The 24,663-nt window shown below is 38.5% G+C and overlaps 1 protein-coding gene across 4 annotated transcripts in view; it reads right to left on the bottom strand.

Moving 5' to 3' along the window:
* LOC137249851 (uncharacterized) overlaps positions 1 to 24,663 on the bottom strand; it is a 93,852-nt gene that overhangs the window by 6,610 nt on the left and 62,579 nt on the right. For all 4 annotated transcript variants that reach the window (XR_010952571.1, XR_010952572.1, XR_010952573.1 and 1 more), the window contains exons 4-6: positions 5,784 to 5,924; positions 5,312 to 5,617; positions 78 to 219 (exon numbers count right to left, since the gene is read on the bottom strand). Coding sequence is in view for 1 of the 4 variants with exons in the window: in XM_067781832.1 (XP_067637933.1) it covers positions 78 to 219; positions 5,312 to 5,617; positions 5,784 to 5,924 (589 nt within the window). In the remaining 3 variants the exon portion in view is untranslated. The remainder of the gene's footprint in view (positions 1 to 77; positions 220 to 5,311; positions 5,618 to 5,783; positions 5,925 to 24,663) is intronic.

The following is a 24,663-nucleotide window of genomic DNA, read 5'->3' as shown; positions in this document are numbered from 1 at the left end:
GTAAAAAAAAAAATGTTTTTATCAAATTGAACCATATCGAAAAGTAAATATGATTGAACTCCATATTTTAAACTTACCAAAACACCTTGACTCTCCAAATCTAGCAGCACATTCTGCATTCCAAATTTCTTGTTGGGTGCATGGAGAAATTCATCCTTTCTTGCTATATATGCACTTAGGAACGCCCTAGTCTCTTCCGTGGTCCACCTTCTCTTTTCCCTAAAAGTAAATTATTAATATTTAAATAGTATCGCACGTAAACAAACTTTATTTTAATTACATTTTCTTCAAGTTTACTTTCCGTGTTTTTGCTTTTAAGGCCCGGTTTTTCAGTACAAGTTCAACTCAGTTTGTCAGTTAAACTACGCTTAAACTTATTCTGCAGTTTTTCGGCCGATCTGGCAGGGTTAATATACAAGTTAATTACGTTCGTTGGAAATGGCGTCGAATATACCCAACAATCATTTGGGCTTGAGTACCATTAGAGCTCATGGTGATAACTAGGCATACTTCTAAAATCTCAAGAGTTGTTTCGAAACAGTGGTTCAACTCGAGAATCACAGCGTACTCAGCAAACGAGGGAATTTTTTATAAAGCAATTACTTATGCCCCTATTACCGTTTACAACTCAACTCTGGTTGGGTTGAAATTTTGCAATTTGGTATTACAGATTACAACTCAACCTGTCAAAAAAATGTCGGTTGAGTAACAAATTTTTGTGTTGTCTAACAAATTTTTGTGACATTACCGTTTACAACCTTGTATTGGTGTAGTTGTCAAATACGTCAAAATCTTAAAACTGATTACTAGCAGTTGTCTCATACAATTTTGCAGTTGTTTTGAAAAAAGGTAACATTTTACAAGACGGTTCACCACCTAATTTTTAACAAAAATTTTCAAAGTTGGTATCAAAAGACACGTTTCGACCTTCGATTTTAGAATCCGAAAACAAAAATTAAAAATTTAATTTCTGTCATATCATTTCGGTTCAAATTTTCATGTGGTTGTTGTATTCTGCCAGATTTTTTGTACACACTAATGCAGAAAGGCGTTGGATCCACCCAGGATTATTTTTACAAATCGCGGCCGAAGGCCTCTAACGCAGAAAGATGTTCTGTGCAAAATATTATGGATCGGGTCTCATATTTCGGACCCTCTCGGGGCCATTTTGTGGGTTTTTTTCTTAGGTTGGCAACATCAATTCAACTTCAACTAAAATAAGTTGTAATTCGTAATACCAAACAGGAGTTGAGTTGTTAACCGTAATAGGGGCATTAAGTTGAAAAAATTTAATTAACAACTTGTGGTTCTCTAACTGGACTCAAATGTATGATTCAATACTACAGTATTTTCACGAAAATAAATTGAACAAGTAAGGAAGGTTAAGTTCGGGTGTAACCGAACATTATATACTCAGTTGAGAGCTATGGTGACAACATAAGGGAAAATAACCATGTAGGAAAATGAACCGAGGGAAACCCTGGAATGTGTTTGTATGACATGTGTATCAAATGAAAGGTGTTAATGATTATTTTAAAAGGGCGTGGACCAGGGGTGACTCTAGAATTCGTTTGTGCAATATGGGTATCAAACGAAAGGAGTTAATGAGTATTTTAAGAGGGAGTGGGCCTTAGTTCTATAGGTGGACGCCTTTTCGAGATATCGCCATAAAGATGGACCAGGTGTGACTCTACAATGCGTTTGTACGATATGGGTATCAAATGAAAGGTGTTAATGAGTATTTTAAAAGGGAGTGATCCTTAGTTCCATAGGTCGACGCCGTTTCGAGATATCGCCATAAAGGTGGACCAGGGGTGACTCTAGAATGAGTTTGTACGATATGGGTATCAAATTAAAGGTATTAATGAGAGTTTTAAAAGGGAGTGGTGGTAGTTGTATATGTGAAGGCGTTTTCCAGATATCGACCAAAATGTGGACCAGGGTGACCCAGAACATCATCTGTTGGATACCGCTACTTTATTTATATATGTAATACCTGCCAAGATTTTAAGGGTTTTTTATTTCGTCCTGCAGAACTTTTTCATTTTCTTCTACTTAATATGGTAGGTGTCACAACCATTTTATAAAGTTTTTTCTAAAGTTATATTTCGCGTCAATAAAACAATCCAATTACCTTACCATATTTCATCCCTTTTTTCGTATTTGGTATAGAATTATGGCATTTTTTTCATTTTTCGTAATTTTCGATATCGAAAAAGTGGGCGTGGTCATAGTCGGATTTCGTTCATTTTTCATACCAAGATAAAGTGAGTTCAGATAAGTACGTGAACTGAGTTTAGTAAAGATATATCGATTTTTGCTCAAGTTATCGTGTTAACGGCCATGCGGAAGGACAGACGGACGGACGACTGTGTATAAAAACTGGGCGTGACATCAACCGATTTCGCCCATTTTCACAGAAAACAGTTAACGCCATAAAATCTATGCCCCTACAAAATTTCAAAAGGATTGGTTAATTTTTGTTCGACTTATGGCGTTAAAAGTATCCTATACAAATTAAATGAAAAAGGGCGGAGCCACGCCCATTTTTAAATTTTCTTTTATTTTTGTATTTTATTGCACCATATCATTACTGGAGTTGAATCTTGACATAATTTACTTATATACTGTAAAGATATTAAATTTTTTGTTAAAATTTTACTTTAAAAAAAAATTTTTTTTTTAAAGTGGGCGTGGTCCTTCTCCGATTTTGCTAATTTTTATTAAGCGTACATATAGTAATAAGAGTAACGTTCCTGCCAAATTTCATCATGATATCTTCAACGACTGCCAAATTACAGCTTGCAAAAGTTTTAAATTACCTTCTTTTAAAAGTGGGCGGTGCCACGCCCATTGTCCAAAATTTTACTAATTTTCTATTTTGCGTCATAAGTTCAACTCATCTACCAAGTTTTGTCGCTTTATCGGTCTTTTGTAATGAATTATCGCACTTTTTCGGTTTTTCGAAATTTTCGATATCGAAAAAGTGGGCGTGGTTATAGTCCGATATCGTTCATTTTAAATAGCGATCTGAGATGAGTGCTCAGGAACCTACATACCAAATTTCATGAAGATACCTCAAAATTTACTCAAGTTATCGTGTTAACGGACGGACGGACGGACGGACATGGCCCAATCAAATTTTTTTTCGATCCTGATTATTTTGATATATGGAAGTCTATATCTATCTCGATTCCTTTATATATGTTCAACCAACCGTTATCCAATCAAACTTAATATACTCTGTGAGCTCTGCTCAACTGAGTATAAAAATATATAATTAAAAAAAAGAAATAAATAAATGTGAAGAAAATTTTTTTAAGCGGGGTCGCCCCTCGGCAGTGTTTGGCAAACACTTTTCACGGAAAAGCCAGAAAAAAGTTTGAACCACGCTGTACCACAATAATTTTTGAATTTCTACAATAATTCAATATTATTGCATATAACTCAAATGATTCTTCAACCCCATAGGTTCCCCTTTTGATATAATGACGATCACAAAGAGGGAGTTGTATGAGGTGTGGGTTGCAGAACGTGGCCAAAAGCAAAAGGATAAAGCCGTTTTAGACCACGTGTGTACTGATTTAGGGAGGGAGTAAATAGAGACGAGGGATTGTATGAATGCTGCAGTAAAGTTCGAATTTTTTTATCAAACTTTGTATGAGATGGATTCAAGTGAATTACACCAAAGTTAATTTTCTTGGAAAGTTTGCTTCATGGTTTGAAGAAGATAAGAAATTTAAATATAGGTATGTTCAATTGTGAATAAAAGAACAAGATAAGACTATAGGAAAGTTTTTTTCGGGGTAAATTCAAAATTTTTGGAGGGGGTCCAACCCCCACCCCCCTTCGCCTATCCTCACTGAAGGGGGGTAATGCATACAAACATATACACTTGGTTTGAATGAAATATATTCATTTTTCAGTGAGTTATTAATTTTTCGCATCTAAATTATGCAAAAATGCCACTGTAGGGCGGCCGCCTATATAATTTATTTTTGATTAATTACGCTTCATTACCGCTATCAACCAGATGTTTATTTCTCACAATAAACAGCTATTGATGGTACCACCTTGGAGATTTTTTCAACTCCACCTCAACTCGATATGCTATGTAGGATATTAACTGGAGAAATGTGTTGAATATTCATTTGAGAACTGCACATTTCTCAAAATCTCTCGAAATTAGGATAATAATTGTAAAATATGAATTACGTTGGAGATGAACTCGCAAACTTTTAATTTTACAAAATTTCTCAAAGATTGAATAATGATTGGAGAATGAAGTTAGATAACAACTACTAGAAAACCGGGCCTAAATATGGCGAAATCTTTTATGTATATACATATGTACATATATTTATTTCAGTACTACCAATCCAAAAGTGGTTAGCTGTCAAAAAATCTACTACAGAAAACAAAACGAACAGAACTGCATTACGGATCAGAAATTGAACCAGATAAGTATCAGGATCACAACGTTGTTGTTGCAATTTCATGTTAAATTTCTATCCGTATTTGGCTCACGTGTCTTTGGAACGTTAATATTGTTGTGCAAGGTGTTGTATGGAGAATAATCGAGAAGAAGCAATCAGCTGTTGGGATAACAACACCTGGTACCGAATTTTAGATTTTCTTTGTATATTCTAAGATTTTTTTGACATTTCTTAAGACAAATTAACAATTTGTACACCGTTTGAAGGGAAAAAATGTTCCCTTTCCGATGACATATCAGCTTTGTTCGCAGACTAAACATAAAAAAAACTTTTGGGCTAATATTTATTTGCCTCAATATATGAAAAGGGGTTTTTTAGGCTCTTAATTCAGATTTTTAAGGGGCTGAATTCTGTAATACACTCTCATTTCAAGTATCTAAGCTTGAGATTTTCCATTAGAGACAATTTTTGTGACTTGACATGATTTTGGTATTCAGTAAGCGAAAGTGAAAAAAACTCACCAAACCATCAAAACTCACAAAAACAGACAATTTACATTGAACTAACAATATAACACTGCAGTTTTTGTTTTTTAATTTTCATTTCCTAATTTTAAATTTTAGGAATGAAATAATTTATGAAACGTTCTTAGGAAATAATTTTCATACTCTATTTCAATTTTAATATTTGTGAACTGCCCCGGCCAAGCTCACGAATTAGTGACGGGTTTTGTGAGACCGCGAGACAGCTTACAGAAGAGCAAATCAAAACTTATTTTCAGCCCAAAATGTATGTTATAGTGACTAGGGACGGCTTACTGAATTCAGGTGTATATGTATGTAGATAACAAGGCATCAATATATTGATACACTTACGTTCTAAATTTGTTCGATGCTTGCTGTTTTAATTTAGCTTCTTCTTCCTTTAAGGCCTCCATATTTCGTTGACGCGTCTCTGGATCTTCGTTTATGTGCGTAGTGAAATGTAAACGTAGCTCCGTAGCTATAGGAAAAGCTAGGGGACACAACTCGCATCTATAAATATTTTCACCCAGATGTTTACGTAAATGCTTATTCAGTCCACATAATTGCGTAAAGGACTTTGTACAGTATTTGCATTTGTATGGTCTTTTACCGGAATGTATACGCATATGAAAGCTTAGGCTCATTGTTTTTTTAAATCTATTGAATACAAAATGTGAAGTTGGAATAAATGTAGACAGGTACGATAACACCAAAGAAAATAGAGGCATAAAGAAGTTCCAGCTTGACAGTAGGCATTGCTGGTCGTTGTTGGTTATTTTTTATACCTATACATCTTTGGTTAAAACAAAGTTTTATAACTTACTGCTTTCCACAGAAATCACATTTATACGGAAATTCATCACTATGAACTTGTTTATGTGCATTTAAATCCCCTTTTGTTCTAAACTGTTTACTACAAATCTTGCACGGGTAGAGTTTAATCCTGTCATGAATTGTTTTGAGTCTGGAAAAATAACAGAAATACAGATCGATAAGAAATTTATATCTTTGGACACGCGTGCGAGTAAAGTAAGAGCAGCGAAAGTGACAAGTGAATTCTATCACTAACTTTCTTCTTTATTTGTTATCGCAGGTTTTAAAAAAAGTTAAATGAAAACCACGTAGACAAATTTCGAAAACGTTTTCGAAAAAGTTAGAAAATTCGAAAAGTTTTTAAAAATCTTCAAGAAAATTTCAAATTATTTTTTTACTTTCGTGAGACGGAGATTTGTAGTCCAATACGTTTAAGCCTTTTACCTGAATAATTTTTAGATTTTGCTCATACTTCTTTACAAATTATATTTTTTGCAATAAAACCTAAAACACCCGTTAGAAGTGTCAAAAATCAATTCAAATTAAACTGGCCGCTTGCTAGACTATGAATTGTACTACAAAACTGCACACACAAAACGTTTTCAAAAACTCTAAATACAATTTTTTGTATTTTCTTTAAGAGGTTTCCAAATTTTTCGAAAATGTTTATAAAACGAAAACTGTTAATAAGTTTTTTTTGTAACTGATAAAATTTGCAAATCATTTTTGCTGCTATTATTTTAGCAAGTACGTTTTTTGAATTATCTCAAAAAGGTCGTATCTCTGTGAAATCATTAATAAACTCGTGTCATAAAAGATTCTTTTTCACAATTCATAAACAACTTAAAACAGTACAGTATCGATATGCTAATTGTAGCTGATTTTACTAAAATTAGCTATAACTTTGCTGGAGGTTATCAGGATTTTGATATAAGGATTATGACATCGTTCCTTGATAAGTGTGCAACGTTTTAAATTAAACAAACTTCTGGAAACTGGTGAAAATTATTCTCAAAGATTCCATTCATACAACCCAAGCTAGTAAAGGACCTCATTGCTCTGATACCCATATTGCACAAACATATTTTAGTCCAATTCGGACCTTACTATGGTCAATATTTATAAAAAGTCTCCCACATTCATCTTCTTCCTTTGAATAATCAGTGTCGCTGTATGGAACTAGTGTGCGTAACTTGAAGGCTGCAAGGCTGCATAAAACCAGTATGCTTTTTTCAAAGCAATCTCTTGAAATTTTAATATAATTTTTAAACGAATACTGTGGCGAATATTAGAATTTCGCTTCATCACTATGCTGCTATTAAATAAATGCACAACAACAATAAAAAGCAACCACACATATGTACATGTAAACATCAAAGCAAGCAGCCACACATAACAGCAAAGAAAATATTTCATATACATATATGTAGGCAGCAGCTAAGAGCAGAATTTATTACTCACATATACGCACGCATAAACCTAGAAGACAAAACGTCAATACCACATACCAAGGCAAATACAGTGCCAGGTGTTGCTATCCCAACACCTGATTGCTTCTTCTTGATTTTTTTCATACAACACATTGTACAACAATATGTCAGTTAATCGAAATCAATGAAAATTTTCTTTTGATTTGACATTCTTCTGCACAGCGAACTGGTTGAATTCGCTTTGCCACCGCCTGGTATAGATTCGCCTTGCCACATACTTAAATTAGAAGCCCATTTGGAGAGACATGCGAACGAGGCAACAGAGAGTATAAAAGCAGCGCAAGCTTAGGAATGATCGATCAGTTTGATTTGAACACAATTTAGTAAGTACGCTATAATTGTAATTGTGAAGTACTACTCCCAAAGTAGTCTTAATAAAGACCGTTTTGTTATACTGAATATTTGAGTTATTTATTCAACCGGTCAGAGATTCGAACGTTAACAGAAGCTGCAAAATAATCAGGAATTTCCCAAAATTCGTTACAATTCGTGTCAGAAGAGGAATTGTTGAATAAATTCCAGAGAACAGCCACATGGCCAAGTTGAGTGAATTGAAGATTCAGCAACTGAAAAAAGGAATTAGAGAACGGTGAATTGAATACAACCGGCAATAAGTCGGAACTTCAAGCGCGGCTACGAGAGTCGGAAGGAATTAATGTGGAGGAGTATGTCTTTCATAGCTTCCCAAGCCAGCCGGTTCTATGTACCGGAGCGACTCGGGATTTTTCCCGACCAAGGGCTGTCACTTCAGTGTAACCCCATTTAATTTGTCGCGTCCCTCCCACAAATTGTCATCCTCCGAGCAGATCCTTGCAAAGGGACTGCGCCAAACTCTCCTGCTCCGGGAAGGTATCGAACCCAATCCGGGTCCTTCACCTGACCCCGGTTCTGAGAAATGGGTTTGCTGCGTCTTCCGGAAAATAATCTTTTTAGGACGGTCATACTCTTGCCAGTCTGTCTCGTGCAAGGGATGGTTGCATCGGACAGGTTGTTCTGGGCTGAATCCCAGGACCCGACGTCCTCGTAACTTTTATAAATCTTTTGTGGCTCCTTGTTGTTAACGCCCAAGGGCGTCCCGTAGTCTACGCCTTAGCGCACCCCTCCCCCCCTACCTTCCAGCAGCTCCGCTGCTCAGCAAGCCAAATCAAGTATCCGCTGCTGCTCGCGCCCTACGGCGCCACCAACTCATACGGCCGCTCCCACTCATAACTACAATCTCCGTAGTAAAGCTGGTAGCAATGCCGAGCATTATCCCCTGCCCCCGTCTTCTATCACCCCCTTTTCCGGCAGCAACCGTGTAGGTAAACAGACTCTTAGTCGCTACCACCTTTTGCACCGTTTGCCAGCACAGAATATATATGTTTGCGACATCGGCCAAATGCAGCTCTGTCTTGGACCGTGCCACTTTCCTAGATGTTCTGGTCTCCGCGATGGCAACCCCCCGACGGGCTTCATTGCGCCATGTTGCCAGGCCGCAAATCTAAATACACCGGGTACCCCAATGCTTACCCAAGGACGTCCAGTCTCAGGGCCACAACAGCAGTTGCGTCCTAGCCTTTCACAACTCAGGCGTGGTCACCCGTCACTTACTCCCAGAGGGACGACGTCTCCCCCGTTGCACTTCAGAATTCTGCAGTTAAACTGTAATGGATTAACTGGGAAGATCACGGAGGTAGTCGATTTCATGAAGCGGCACAACATCCGCATTTCTGCGATTCAAGAGACTAAACTCACAGCAAGATCTGCTCTGCAGACCTGTTCTGGGTATAATGTTCACAGAAAAGATCGCGAGAGCGGAAATGGAGGCGGTCTCGCGTTTATCATACACCACTCAGTGCAATATCGTATATTTGATCCAGACATCGGCCGCACGGACAGTGTCTCAGAAGGTCAAGGCTTATCTGTCTGGTCAGGCGATGCAAACCTAGAAATCATCAACATCTACATCCCTCCTGCCACCCAAGCCCATCATGATCTATGGCATTCAAACTTGCGGGCGGACAGTAGGGGTGAGATGTTGGCGGATCAAATAGAAGAAACGGCGTTCTGCACGATAAACGGTGACGCCCCACACGTATGGAAGGAAGCTGTCACAGTTCGCCAGATATATCAATCGTGACCGACCACATGCCTATACTTATTTCGCTCGAGCGTACCGCCGACTTCATCGTCACCGAAAAACGCACTTTCATAAACTTTAAAAAAGGAAAGTGGGACGAATACAAATCCGTTACAGACAACCGCTTTGCTGCCCTCCCTATCTCGACTTATGCTCGCCAAGGGGAGCGTGCTTTCCGCAAGGTCATTGAATCCGCCTCGGCTCGCTTTATTCCCGCAGGAAGAATTCCAGAAATTCGGCCTCACTTTCCGGCGGAGACCGCAAATTTAGCGAGAGAACGTGACCTTATAAGACAGCTCGGATCCCGGCGACCCCCAAATAAGGGATATAAACCAACGCATCAGATTGCTTGTGGATGAACACAAGCGGGCGAAATGGGAGGAGCACCTAAGCGGTTGTAGCCTCTCAGCCGGTGTAGGTAAGCTTTGGTCCACCGTAAAGTCCCTATCGAATACGTCTATGCACAATGACAATATATAATGCATTCTACGGTTGACAAAGTTAGACGGAGGGCCAACAGACACCAATTACCATCACCGCCAAAGAGGTTGAGGATGCCATCGGTCAAGCTAAACCATCTAAAGCAGTGCGCCCAGACGGCATAGAACATACCGATGCTTAAAAGCCTAGGAAAAGAGGGTTTCAAATATTTAGCACATGTCTTCAATCTGTCCCTTTCGACCTTTGTCATTCCCGAAAAATGGAAGGTGGCCAAGGTGGTCCCGCTACTAAAGCCTGGGAAACCAGCTAACATAGGAGAGTCATATCGCTCCTATCGCCAGTAGCCAAGACGCTTGAAGCCATTTTGTTCCCCTATTTCAAATTTGCAACTAGCCTGTCATCAGCATGGCTTTAGAAAATTCATATCACAACCACCGTGCTAAATGCCATTAGCACCCAGATAAATTGCGGTTTAAATCAAAACCCCCACCACAGAACAGTACTCGTTGCGCTAGACCTATCAAAAGCTTTGGTACCGAAAATGCAGAGCCGTAATAAAATCCTCAAATCTCTTGCTGGCAGTACTCATCACCACTTACAAAGCAATTGGCCAACCGATTGCATGCTACGCATCCCCGATATGGTCGCCAAGCTTAAAGACTACTCACTGGAAGAAGCTAGGTTAGGTTAGGTTAGGTGGTAGCTGCCCTAATAAGGGGAGCTCACTTGGACAACATGAAGGTCCGTTATGATACCACATGCAATAAATAGCGGTAACGTAGATATAACTACTTAGAGAATCGTTTGGTAGCAACGATAAAGCTCCGAATGATACCGATCTCAACTTTGGACAAATTCTCGGGAGATCCAAGTGAGTCGCGACCGAAATACTTCCGCCTAGTTCTGGCAAAAGCTGGGCAACAAGCATAAAGTGATTTCACCTCATCATCCTCCATACAGCTGCAGCAGGATGGAGTTTCCAGTATATTGAGACGTACCGCATGTATACCTATGGGACAGTGCCCTGTCAGAACCCCAATGAACATTGACAGCTGGGGCTTAGTGAACCCAATTATTTCAGCAGACCTCCTGCCATCCACTTTCAGCCATAAAGATCTTGCTACCCTGTAAGACGTGGTGTTCGCCGAACGTTTCCTGAGCTTACTGGAGTCCCAGTTACGGAGGAGCAATCCACAGGTGGCCAGCGGAATCCCGAAATCCCTACAGCCATCTTCATCCGGTTCAGTTTTACCGATGCGGGCTAAGAGATCTGCTTGACAGTTACCCGGGATATCACTTAGGCCCGGGACCCAGATAATCTTATGATGTACTGAAGATCGGGAATAGTTTTATTATAACAGTTATGTGTTACAGATGGAAATAAGTTAACTAACTTTTTGGTTTAAATTAGTTGAATCGTAGTTAGCTGAAAAGTAATGCAGAAGTAAACAGCTCTGAATACTTTTCGGCCATTGCCGAAGTACTTAGCCTTTTCATAGCAAACAAACAGACAATAGTGCACGGTAGTTTATAGAAAACCAACTAGAGATATACGCCGCCGATTTTCTTCATTTTTCGCACGCCGCCGCCGAATGTCAAAAATATCGACGCGGCGGCACACAGTGGCATTTTTGCTTGGTTTAGACGCGAAAAAGTAAACATTTTCAAGTCATTTTTTTTTTCAAATTTGAATGCAGTTTGTTTTTAAAATGTCCACAGTATATAACGGTAATTATCATTTCTGATAATTATTGTTCTTCATTGAATAATCTGCTGTCAAACTGTGAGTTGTTGATGACGCGCTAAGTAGTAAAATTTACAGAAGTGAAATAACGCGTGGTTTAAAATTAAATAAAACTTTGTGGTGAAACAAAAGCTAAAATATTTTTTGATTATTTAAAATCTACACGTAATTATACTATTTTGCAAGTGTTCAAAAAAAGTTTTTTGGTTAGGTATTCTTTACGAAATGATCAGTTTTTAATGTGTATTATTTTTGTGCTGAAAATATATAAAACCGGGAAAAGAAAAGCCTGCCAAAAGTTTGAACCACGCTGAACCAGAATAATTTTTGAATTTCTACAATAATTCAATATTATTGCAAATAACTCAAATGCTTCTTCATCCCCGCAGGTCCCCCTTTTGATATAATGACAATCACAAAGAGAGTTGTATGAGGTGTGGGTTGCAGAACGTGGCCAAAAGCAAAAGGATAAAGCCGTTTTAGACCAAGTGTGTACTGATTTAGGGAGGGTGTAAATAGAGACAAGGGATTGTGTGATGAATGCTGCAGTAAAGTTCGAATTTTTTTATCAAACTTTGTATGAGATGGATTCAAGTGAATTACACCAAAGTTAATTTTCTTGGAAAGTTTGCTTCACGGTTTGAAGAAGATAAGAAATTTAAATATAGGTATGTTCAATTGTGAACAAAAGAACAAGATAAGGCTATAAGAAAGTTTTTATTTGGGGTAAATTCAAAATTTTTGGACGGGGTTTAATACCCCCTATAAGACTATCCTCACTGAAGGGGGATAAGGCATACAAACATATACACTTGGTTTGAATGAAATATATTCATTTTTCAGTGAGTTATTAATTTTTCGCGTCTAAATCATGAAAAATGCCACTGTGCGGAGGCGTTCGGAGCTTTACTATACTTCCTACTCATTTCAGACTGTCTAGGCCATCTATTGTTCATGTCAATTGGTCCGATATGGCAGAAAGGGGCATCAACGGATGCTCATCACTGCCAGTTATAGGAATCCAATTGAGAAATCTTATCTTATCTCTTTTGGACCCATTCAAAAGTAATTAAAAAACAGTCGCTTTCAATGCCAGCTTAACACGGATTTTGCATCACCCAATTCACCAAGTTATTAAAACAAAGCATTCAAAGAAAAGTTATATAAAAAATATAAATGCTCACTTTGCATCATTTTTTCAAAAAATTAATAAGGAACAATGAATTCAAATAAAAATACCCAAGTTGAACAAGTTTTGAATTTGTCCTTAAGTTGTTAAAAAAGCAAGTTACCACAAAAAAGTTCCGATTTTTTCAAAAATTCTATATTCCGATTGGCTAAAATAATAAGCGAAGTCAGTGATGCAAAATCCTTTAGTAGGTTCCAGGGGTTTAAAGACTCCTTTGAAATGATTCACCGCATACTTAAGTTTAAGATATATGTACGTATGAGAAGGGTTTGAAAAATCACTTGGTCTTATATTCAAACATCTTTTGTTTATTTAAAATAAATAAATGTAAGGCGCGATAACCTCCGAAGAGATCTAAGGCCGAGCTTCTCTTCCAATTTGCGTCGTGCTCCTCTTGATTTTCCCTACAAATTGGCCGGACGGGACCTACATGTTTTATGCCGACTCCGAACGGCATATGTGAGGCAGATGAGTTTTCACTGAAAGCTTTTCATGGCAGAAAAGCACTCGGAGCGTTTGCCAAACACTGTCGAGGGGCGACCCCGCTTAGAAAAATTTTCTTCTAATTGAAAAACCTTATTTCTAAAATTTTGATGTTGCTTTGCCCGGTGTGAACCCAGGACATACGGTGTGGTAGACTGAGCACGCTACCATCACACCACGGTGGCCGCCATTGTTTATTTGTGAAACTTTAAAATAGCGTCTGAAATGTTAATTTTAATTTTCACACTTCATCATTCAATACCCAAGTCTCTTGATTAGACGCTTCTTAAAGTTGACGGTCAACTAGCCCAGTGGTGTCAATCACATTCAGCCTTATCGCGAGTTTTATTTTCACCCGAAAATATTCACAGTTTTTATTCACCCTATCGCAGAGGATGCCGAAACAATTTTTCGTGTTCGAGTAAGATTTCACCTTATCGGCCACTCTTTGTTCGGGCGAAATGAACAACGGGGAAACGAAAATTTGTTCACTTATATTTTACAGGCGAACGAGAGGAAAACAAAATGTAAGTAATTTTTTGTTTTGAAATTTGATACTCTTATAATTATATGTACTTTTATTATTAGAAATAAATCAATAAATAATGCACAATCGGAAGCTGAGTGGAAAAAATTTAAATTCCTGTATTGCTAAGTATGTAAATTCTATTTTTTATGACAACGTATTAGTCGGCCAAGTTATCCATTGTGGACAAAGCAACGGTTCCAAAATGTTGAGCACCTCACTGAAGCAAGATTGGCTAAGACCCACTTCATGGTCCTTTCCAACGCTTTTCCGTATGCGAAAAAACAAAGACAAGTACTCAACTTTACAATTGGTGGAACTCCAAATTTTTGCTTCAATGGTGGCAAGGAGTTGGTAAGAATATCTAGCAAATATTAGAATGCCGGATTGTTTAGCATGTAATATTGGCGAAAGCTAATTAAAAAAAAATTAACTTGTTATTCAAAAGCGCAGAAAATAGTAATTTTTAGCTTACAGTGAATCATTTAGCTCCAAAGGGTTAGAACTGTCCCTTAATTGCCTCCGAATCGCTTTCACTTTTATATTCTCCTCGCGCTCAATCAATACCAACATAAGTGCAATACTAATTATTATTTTCTAATTTTTTATTTAAATTTTTGTTGTATTTTAAGGAAATATATGCTTGGTTACAAAATTAACACAATTGTAAGTAAATTATTTGTTCACTAATAATTCACATCAGCTGTTTCGAAGTGAACTTTTGTTCGCCCGAAATTGCCGATAGGCGGAAAAAGTTCACCCGAACAAAAGAAGTGAAGGCGAACACTTTTCCGCGTGAACTTCGCGATAAGGGTGATTGATTATAGCCTACCAATCAAGTTTAAATATAACCTACACTTTACGGATCCTGTTACATACGTGAATACGTAGGCACACATTTTAACCAGGTGGGGCTTTTCCTTCGCAAGAACTCTCAATGTGGTGAAGCAAAAGCTTTTCCAAGACAGTCGAACTAGTCTTAAAACAAGCTACGCGGTTATTTATACTGAAATTCTTGTATCAAAAGGCAGGAAAACAACAGTTTGGACTGAGCCAACATTAAATTCTTTCAACTTAAAATCGGTCGACTTTCATTTTAAAATATCGTTTTGATTTAACGAAGACTACTGAAATCAATGTTTCGAACACAAACGTCTGCAAATTTTAGTCTACATTTAAAAAAATGTATCCAGGGTCTTTGTTTAATTTAAATTATGTAGGATTATAATATTTTAACCTATAAGTTACGCAATAATATCTACTTGGACTGCTTATGATTTCGGGGGCGGCATCCTTGGCCGAATAGTTACTCCCTAACAGCATAAATAAATAAATGTGAGGCCCGATAACCTCCGAAGAGATTTTAGGCCAATTTGCGTCGTGTCCCTTTTAATTTTTTTTACAAATGGCGGGACGGGATGTACTTGTTTTATGCCGACTCCGAACGGCATCTGCAAGACAGATGAGTTTTCACTGAGAGCTTTTCATGGCAGAAGGTACACTCGCAGTGCTTGCCAAACACTGCCGAGGGGCGACCCCGTTAGAAAAATTTTCTTCTAATTGAAAAAGCTTTTTTCTAAAATTTTGATGTTGCTTTGCCCGGGGCGTGAACCCGGGATCTTCGGTGCGATAGGCGGAGCACGCTACCATCATTATCATTAGGAGTTAGACCAGAACATCTCCTTCGGTGAAACTACGCTTTGTACGAGACAGACAGACAAAAGTGTGACCTTTAAGTGCTTACATTTTTTTCGTCAAACCCAGCAGTACCAGTCCTATAGACCGGGGTTAGGTTCGAAGCCTCCCTAGAGTAAGAGAATGAAAGACAGTCCCTCCGCAAGGAGCTGCTCCTGAAATTTTTTGAACGACCCGCGAGACTTTGAGGCAAAATGCTCGGATCTTTCCGAAATGGCCAAAACGTTGACTTCCTTATATACATATAAAAAAACCTTTTCTAAATATAATTTGCTTAAAATTAAACTTTTTAAGGTAAGAACACCGGCGGCCGCCCACGCCACCGCCGCCGGTGTATAATAGTGGCTACGCCGCCGCCGCCGATACAGTGATCGGCGTAAACCTCTACTGCATAGAGATGCAGGTAAATATAACTGAACAAGCAATCAAGCAGCAGTCAAAGACGTTAGAATAGTCCAACTAAAGATTTCTGAAAAATAAAGATGTTGCATGCGCGAAAAATAGTGTGAAGCAAGCTTTACAAATTTTTAGTAGTTCACATTGACCACTCACCACAGCAGAATTTGTTAAACTACCACTGTCTGTATTTATTATTTAACAATTATCAGTACATTTCAGCTAATCTGTTCAGAATTTTAACTTTTACTCTCTAAAACTCCAATCAGTGTATTTTGTGTGCTTAAATTATGTTAAAAATTGTGTTGAAATTTGTGGTGTGGTGGAAGTGACCTACTAGAATTTTGTGAATTTCCGCTGCTTTCCACTGAAGTTCGCGCATGCAACATCTTTATTTTTCAAAAATCTTTGGTCGAACGTCTTTGCAAAGCAAAAATAGCAGCGCCGCAGGCAAAACTGCTGAACATTGTGGACAAAAAAAGCGTGATATCTTATCCGTCAACTGCCTGAAAGGATGTTCAAGATGGCTACTTTTTAGCATTTTGACCGCCGGATGTTCAATATGGCGACGCACACGGTCGGGAATCTTCATTGGGTGATAGGAAGATATACAGGATGAGATCACGATAGTCAATTTAAAAATCAGGTGATCCATTCTATTTGAACTTTGACGTTTATGCAGAAGATATCACACTTGTCTTATCCACAATGCTGCTGAACATGTAATTTGGCCATTAAGTATCGGACTGAAAGTGTCGATTTTTTATCGGTACTTTTTTGGGAATACATAATTTTTACAGGGGTTGACTGCTAAACACTTCAAACAATTTTGTGATAAGTGTTCAAAGACGTGTGTCGGCCGCTGTACCAAAAATCTGGAAACGGAAAGCAAAAAGGAAGCGGAAATGTATTTAATTGTTGTCTTATGGCGCTGAGAAGAGTCAAGGCGTAGCAAAGCAACCAAATATCGCTTTACAACGCACATACTTTGTGTAACCAGATATATTTGCGGCCATACAATAAACACACCTGGCAGACGCAGAAACGCATCAAAACGTTCTATGTTAATCCTACAAAACGCATACATGTATTCAGAAAGGTGTTCTGTGGATCGTGTAGACGGGTTACTTTTTATAGAAGACCGGGGTTTTAAAGCAGTCCACGGTAATTTTTTTTATTTCTGCGAAAATTGATATTGACGTAAAACTAATCTTTTTAAACTTCCATCTACAATTTCGGATACTAAAAATTTTCAGTGCACCGCCCTGTAAATCGTAACCCAACATCCTTTTATAGCATTTTGAGACTATAATTAACAAAAGTATCATATCACCTTAGTTGGAATAATTTGGTAAAAAAATATTAAAACAAATAAATAAATGTAAGGCCCGGTAACTTCCGAAGAGATTGTAGGCCGAGCTTCTCTCCCAATTTGCGTCGTGATCCTTTTAATTTTTCCCTACAAATTCGTGGGACAGAACCTACTTGTTTTATGCCGACTCCGAACGGCATCTGCAAGACAGATGAGCTTTCACTGAGAGCTTTTCATGGCAGAAATACACTCGGAGTGCTTGCCAAACACTGCCGAGCGGCGACCCCGCTTAGAAAAATTTTCTTCTAATTCTACCATCACACCACGGCGGCCGCCAACAATTCCAATATAGTAAGTAATAATCAAATTAATTGATACGAGCGTAGCGAGTGTTTGTCTGTGGGCCTGGGCCTGTGGCCATTATTGTGCAGTTATCGGCGTAGGAAACGATAGTAACTCCTTCTGGTGGCGAAGGTAGCTTTGATATGTAGAAGGTAAACAAAAGTGGGGATAGGACACCACCCTGTGGCACCCCTTGTTTAATACTTCTTGGTTTGATGTTGCGTTTCTGAATTGCACCGATGCCTGCCGACCACCCAGATAATTTGCGGTTCACCATTTAAGACTTGGGGGAAGGGTAGACCCTTCCTGGTCTTGTAGGAACGTGCCGTGGTTGACCGTATGAAAAGCTTTTGATGGGTCTAGCGCAACGAGTACTGTTCTGTGATGGGGGTTTGATTTAAATCGTAATTTATCTGGGTGCTAATGGCATTTAGCGCGGTAGTTGTGCTATGAAGTTTTTTTCTGAAGCCATGCTGATGACAGGCTAGTTGCAAATTTGCTTTGAAATAGGGGAGCAAAATCGCGGTGCAGTGAAATAACTCCCATGAAATAACTCCCAATGAAATAAGTCCCAATAAAAATGAAATGACTCCCAACTTTAATAAATGAAATAACTCCCAAAGAAGGAAATGAAATAACTCCCAATATTTGCCAGTCATTTCATAATGAAACCACAAGTCCCAAAACAAAATGAAATAACTCCCAAATGAAATAAGTCCAAAAAAATTAAATAAATTCCAAATCAAAATTTGAAATGGTATCTTTATACTATATCATCAGTTACAATAGAGTTGAATGAAAAAGGTCCATTTTTCTCGTTGGTACTATTTAAAAATTGTTCATTCGTTGGAACAATTTAAAGCATCTGGTACCACCTAGCAAGCAGTGAATTAGATAAAATGGCTGTATGCTTGTGTTCGCGGAAAGTAAACAAATAGATAATTAAATTTTACAATAATACGCAAATTTAAACAAATGAAAATATTTGATTGTGGTTTTATAAACATTATAAAGTGTACTTATGTATAAAATTCTTGTGAAAGTGTTCGTATGTAGATAAAAAGTGATAGTTATACCATGGTAACTTTAACTACTAATTACTAGTAAATTGTTAATAACAATTGAAAATTACTTACTGATTATCGTTGGGGTACTCCCTGAGAACCTATGTGCAAAATTTCAAAGTTCAAACCCCTTTGGTTTACGAATAAAACCAATTGGTCCCTTAATGTATAGCCGACCCATAGAAACTGTTAGAAGAACGCCAAAGTTTGGTAAAATTGTATTTTTAAGAAAATGAAATAACTCCCAATAGAAATGAAATATATCCCAATGCCTGAATTACAAAAAATGAAGTAAGTCCTAATAAAAATGAAATAACTCCCAATCTCAAAAAATTATGAAATAACTCCCAAAGAAATTTTATTGGGGATTATTTCATTTGGGAGTTATTTTATTATGAAATAATTACCAGCAAAAATTATGAAATAAGTCCCAATGAATTGGGAGCTATTTCATAATGAAATAAGTACCAATTTGTATGGAAAATATTTGGGAGTTATTTCATTTTTTGTTGGGAGTTATTGCATTTGGGAGTTATTTCACTGCACCCAAAATGGCTTCAAGTGTCTTGGCTACTGGCGATAGGAGAGATATCAGGCGATATGAATCTCCTATTTCATTTTCATTTCATTTCATTGATAAGTCACATTGGTACAATGAGATCTATGATCTCTTATAGTAAAACAGTATATGGAACAGCAAAAATACATATAGTTATTAAATCAAGCTATGATCATAACATAAGAAAAATACAGATATAGAAAATAAAGCATTAAGTCAATAATCACAGATAACATTATTTGATAGCGAAACTTGTGAACAAATCAACTTGAGAGTATTCATGTATTTCACCGGTAGTAAGCGTATAAAGCTGCCTTAAAGTTGCTCTTAGTAATACTACTGCGAATGGACATTGGTATCGAGTGCAAAGTACGAATGACATTGACAAAGAATAGCCGCGAGGAGGTAAGGTAGTTATAGCTTGGTACAATCAGATCATGAGTCCGAGATGACCTGGGAAAAATTAGCTTATCATAAAGATACCTAGGTTCCTTACATATAATAAGCCTGCAGAGAAAAATACAATTTCTGGCCTTCAGATAGTCAGCTATTTCACACCCTAGTAATCGTGTTCTCCAATTCGAAATATGGTCAAATTTGTCTAACCCGAATACATAGCGCGTAACATGGTTGAAAGCTACATAATCTTATGGGCAGAACGCGAGCTCAGCTTGCTGTATACCAGTGCGGGGTAGCATATAACCGGCAAAATTACCTGTATTTCAAGGTTTCTCCTAACATGGAGAGGGGTAAACGCCGCTGACGTTCGAAGGTTCCTTAATATATAGTACACTTTACAGACAATAGAGTTTACATGATCATCGCATGTCAAGCTGCTGTTGATGATAAAACCAAGATTGGTCACTTTTGGCACCAGTTTTAGTTACCAGCAATATATAAAGGGGGAATATTTCAGAAAGGTATAGCTTTTTTAGATATCGGGAGGATGTAAGACTTATCAGTATTAAAGCACAAATAATTTCTCGAGGCCCAAGCCGAAATGGTTGGTATCCTCATACCTTCCAGATAGATATAATTGAATGCGATCAGCGTAAGCGTGCACATTGGCATGCTGACAGATATAGAAGATGTCATTTATGAAAAGACTAAACAATAAAGAACCTAGAATAGATCCCTGTAGGACACCAGTCAGCAGTGGTTTAAGGCTAGACAATTGTGAGCCAGTTTTGACACGTTGAGTTCTACCCCCTAAATAACTCCGCGCACAGGTAAGATGCTTATAGGCCGAAAGTCGCTAGGACTACTTGCGGACTTGTTTTTTGCAATTGGTTGCACCATAGCGATCTTCCAAGCATCAGGAAAACACGATGTAGTTATGCTGTGATTTAAGACGTGAGTGAGCGTTGGTAAAATAAATGGCACGAGCATTTTTACGAATTTTATGGGAATGCCGTCATCACCAATTGCATTCGATTTTATTTTAAAGATGCATTGCGCTATTTCGACTTCTGAGACGGTTCTGAACTCCAACATTTGACACTCAGGCACAGAAGGTGAGAGACAGTATATGGGGGAGGTATTAACATGAATTGGGGTGGCACGACTTACAAAGGCATCATTCAGGATGTCAGGGCTTAGGGTACAATGTGGACTATCACTTACATGCACCCGGAGGGTTTTTAGGTTACGCCACAAGACATGGTTCGGGAGTGACAAGTCAAGCTTCTTGCTGAAGTACTTGCACTTCTCACGCTTAATAAGGGACGTGCACTCATTTCGCGCGAGCTTGTAGGCTCGCCAGTTTTCGTCAGTGCGGTACCTCTTGAAGCGAGAATATATCTTATTTCGTCTTATCATTGCACGAACCGACACGTTGAACCAGGGACACGAGGAGGATATGCAATGATACGTACGAGTCGGAACATGAGTTCTATATAATCGCAAGATAATTGCATTCAAAAAGGTAAGTTTTTCATACACAGAGCTTAGTCGCCAGCACGCGGACCAGTCAATGACTGCTATGTCTTGCAATAGATTGTCCGCATTGAGCGAGCGATAATCAGGCGTGGAGTATGTACTAGGCATAACATTATGTCGGTCAAAATTTAGGTCAAAGGCACAAAATTAGATCGTGGTCCGATACAAAAGACATCTGGTCAAATTTCAAAACAATGGAGTTTTCGGACACAATAAAATAGTCGAGAAGACTAGGACTACAATTAGGTCCATACCTAGTGCACTCAGAGAAAAAATCGTTCTAAAACGAACGAAATAAGTTCAAAATTAAGTACATTCGTTGACAAAAGTCTGTTAAGTACGTTTTTTCTTAACTTGTGACCGACGGGCTTGTTTTAAGAACAGATTTTCCAAGCACACCGTTCGTATTTTATGACCAGTTTGGTATTGATGTGCTAAACTTCTTGACTCATTTCAAGCACTACTTGGGCTTGATTTAGGATTTTTCGTTCTCAAGCTTCGAGAACGATTTGGGGTCGATTTAACATTTTTCGGTCTCAATTTAAGAACGGTTCGTGCTTGAGCTTTGGTGGGAGGGGAAGGTATTTTTTTAAAATATACTTATTTATTTTTTATTAATAATAATTTTTTGTCATAAACAAAAATATTTATAACAAAAAAATTGTTATTAAAATTCAAAAGTTTAAGAAAAAATGCATAATAAGCATTTTCTCATACATTTCTCTTATTGAGAAATTATTCTTATTTGAAGATGTAATCTGCATATATACTTGAAAAATTTCATAAGAAGTTTGAGAATTACCTGTCCATATGTGAATGGAACTGAACGAAAATAAAGAGTTAAAAAAAATAGAACATAAAAAAATTGTTTTAAAAAAATTCAGAGTTTGACGGTGATCGAACTTCACACGATCGCAAGCGCACCATCATAGCCGCTGGCCCACTACAACTGCTTGATAGCTGGTGCCAAATGTTGTATTTAACATTGTAGTGCACACGAATTGTACCGTTTTTTTTCTTGGGCTTAAGAACATCGTTCTTATTAATAGAACATTTGTTTATGTTTTAAGACCAGCCGTTCCCTTTTCAAGAAAATGGTGTCAGTTCAAGAACAAGGTTGTTGTTTTAGGAACAGGTCGTTCGTTTTTCAAGAATAAAAAAGTAAGAACATGAAAAGCTTGAATTGAGTCCGGTGGTGCTGGATTTTAGAACGGTGTTTTTCTCTAAGTGTGGGTATAGACACGTTTACAACATCAAGTCCAGCACCGGACACCTCATCTATCAAACGACGACAGTACAAATCACTACATAACAGGTTTACATTAAAATCGCCACAAACAATTATAGTCAACAGCTACAGACGAAAACAGCGTAAAGTATTCACTGACATTACAACACTTATGTGGGTTATACACGCACGATATAAGAACTTTAGATGATAACCTAGACACTTCAACCAACAAATGTTCAGCATCGCTACCAGATAAACCTGGTACCAAGCGAGTTTTCAAATAGTTTTTCACATAAATAGCAACATCACCACCCTTTTTATTTTTTCGGTCGCTTCTATAAAGTTTATAACCCTTAATGTCAAATCTGGCATCCTTAATTTCGGATCTAAACCAGGTATCGGAAACACAGATGACATCAACGGAAGAAAACTCAAATATTCCTCTAATGATATCATTTTTCTCACCATTTAAGCTGCGTGCGTTGAAGTGGACCACATTAAACCTCTTTTTCCGACCACAAAGAATGTTGAGCATTGCAAGGCTATTGCCTTCAATACCAATCGCACTTCCATCACACACACTCACTAGAGAGATGAGCGAAAAAGGCGAAAGCAACTTTAAGGCTGTATAGACAAACACATATAAGGAAACATAAACAAAACAAACAAATAGAGTTGCGCTATCTTTACATTAAAATAATACAAATAATAAGGAAACAACTCAAAAATAAAAACAAAGAAGCATATCAATATGTGCCCAGCGAAACTGTGCCAGATCCTCCTCACGCAATGCTTCGGTTGGCTGGCTGTTTTTCTCTTTCCTAACCTGCACACTTGCGCTTGCAAGAGCAGTTGATTCTCCCTTGTAAGGCTCTCGTATAACTGAAAAATCCCCTGGATACCAAGGGGTTTCAGGGAGATAGATTTTTTCATGCGCCTGCGATAGTCACGAAAGGCGCACAGAGTACGGTTGCGATCGATGGGCGAGTGAAATTTTATCACGATAGCACTATTTGTGGGGAATGGAAATCAATCGACATACATACTTGATTAAAGACGGCTTTTAGATTTTCTCCTCGAAAAGGGACGCCAAATGCGACGGCGTCACCTGAAATGTCGGGCATAGATCTCTGCTTGCTCCCCTTTGCTAGCTCTGCTCTCAAACTGTCAGCTCGTTTCCCAGGCTTTAGTAGCGGGACCACCTTGGCCATTTTCCATTTTTCGGGAATGACGAAGGTGGAAAGAAACAGATTGAAGACATGCGCTAAATATTTGAAACCCTCTTTCCCTAAGCTTTTAAGCATCGGCATGGCTATGCCGTCTGGACCCACTGCTTTGGATGGTTTAGCTTGACCGATGGCATCCTCAACGTCTTAGGCGGTGATGGTAATTGGAGACGCGCTGAATTTATGTTTATGTGCGTGTCTGTTGGTCCTCCGTCTATCTTTGTCGACCGTAGAATGCACTATATATTGTCGGTAGAAAGCGCTCGCGCATTTTTTCGCATCCGACAGCACTTTATCGCCAAAGGCGATGGAAATTTTGTCACTGCGCTTAGACGGATTCAATAGGGACTTTACGGTGGACCAAAGCTTACCTACACCGGCAGAGAGGTTACAACCGTTTAGGTGCTCCTCCCATTTCGCCCGCTTGTGTTCATCCACAAGCAATCTGATGCGTTGGTTTATATCCCTTATTTGGGGGTCGCCGGGATCGAGCTGTCTTATAAGGTCACGTTCTCTCGCTAAATTTGCGGCCTCCGCCGGAAACTGAGGCCGAATTTCGGAAATTCTACCGGCGGGAATGAAGCGAGCCGGGGCGGATTCAATGACCTTGCGAAAGCACGCTCCGCTTGGCGAGCATCAGTCGGGATAGGGAGGGCAGCAAAGCGGTTGTCTGTAAAGGATTTGTATTCATCCCACTTTCCTTTTTTAAAGTTTATGAAAGTTCGTTTTTCTGTGACGATGAAGTCGGCGGTAGCTCAAGCGAAATAAGTATAGGCAGGGGGTCGGATGCCAATGTTACCATCGGCTACCAGTTGACGCAGTTTACGAGTCCTGCGCTCACGATTGATATATCCGGCGAACTGTGACAGCTTCCTACCATACATGTGGGGGCGTTTCCGTTTATTGTGCAGAACGTCGTTTCTTCTATCTGATCCGCCAACATCTCACCCCTATTGTCTGCCTGCAAGTTTGAATGCCGGTGTTTCGTTTTTCTCTTCAATTTTTGTTGTTGCCTCGTCCCCATCAGGATGAAAGACATTAGCGTCCACATTAATTCCTTCCGACTCCATTACTTCTCGTAGCCGTGCTTGAAGTTCGATCTTATTGCCGGTTGTATTCAATCCACGGTTCTCAA

The sequence above is a fragment of the Eurosta solidaginis genome, chromosome 4 (genome assembly GCF_040869045.1).
Source record: "Eurosta solidaginis isolate ZX-2024a chromosome 4, ASM4086904v1, whole genome shotgun sequence".
NCBI lineage: Eukaryota > Metazoa > Arthropoda > Insecta > Diptera > Tephritidae > Eurosta > Eurosta solidaginis.
Note: the sequence above shows the minus strand (reverse complement) of the source record. Positions and strands in the feature narration are given on the sequence as shown.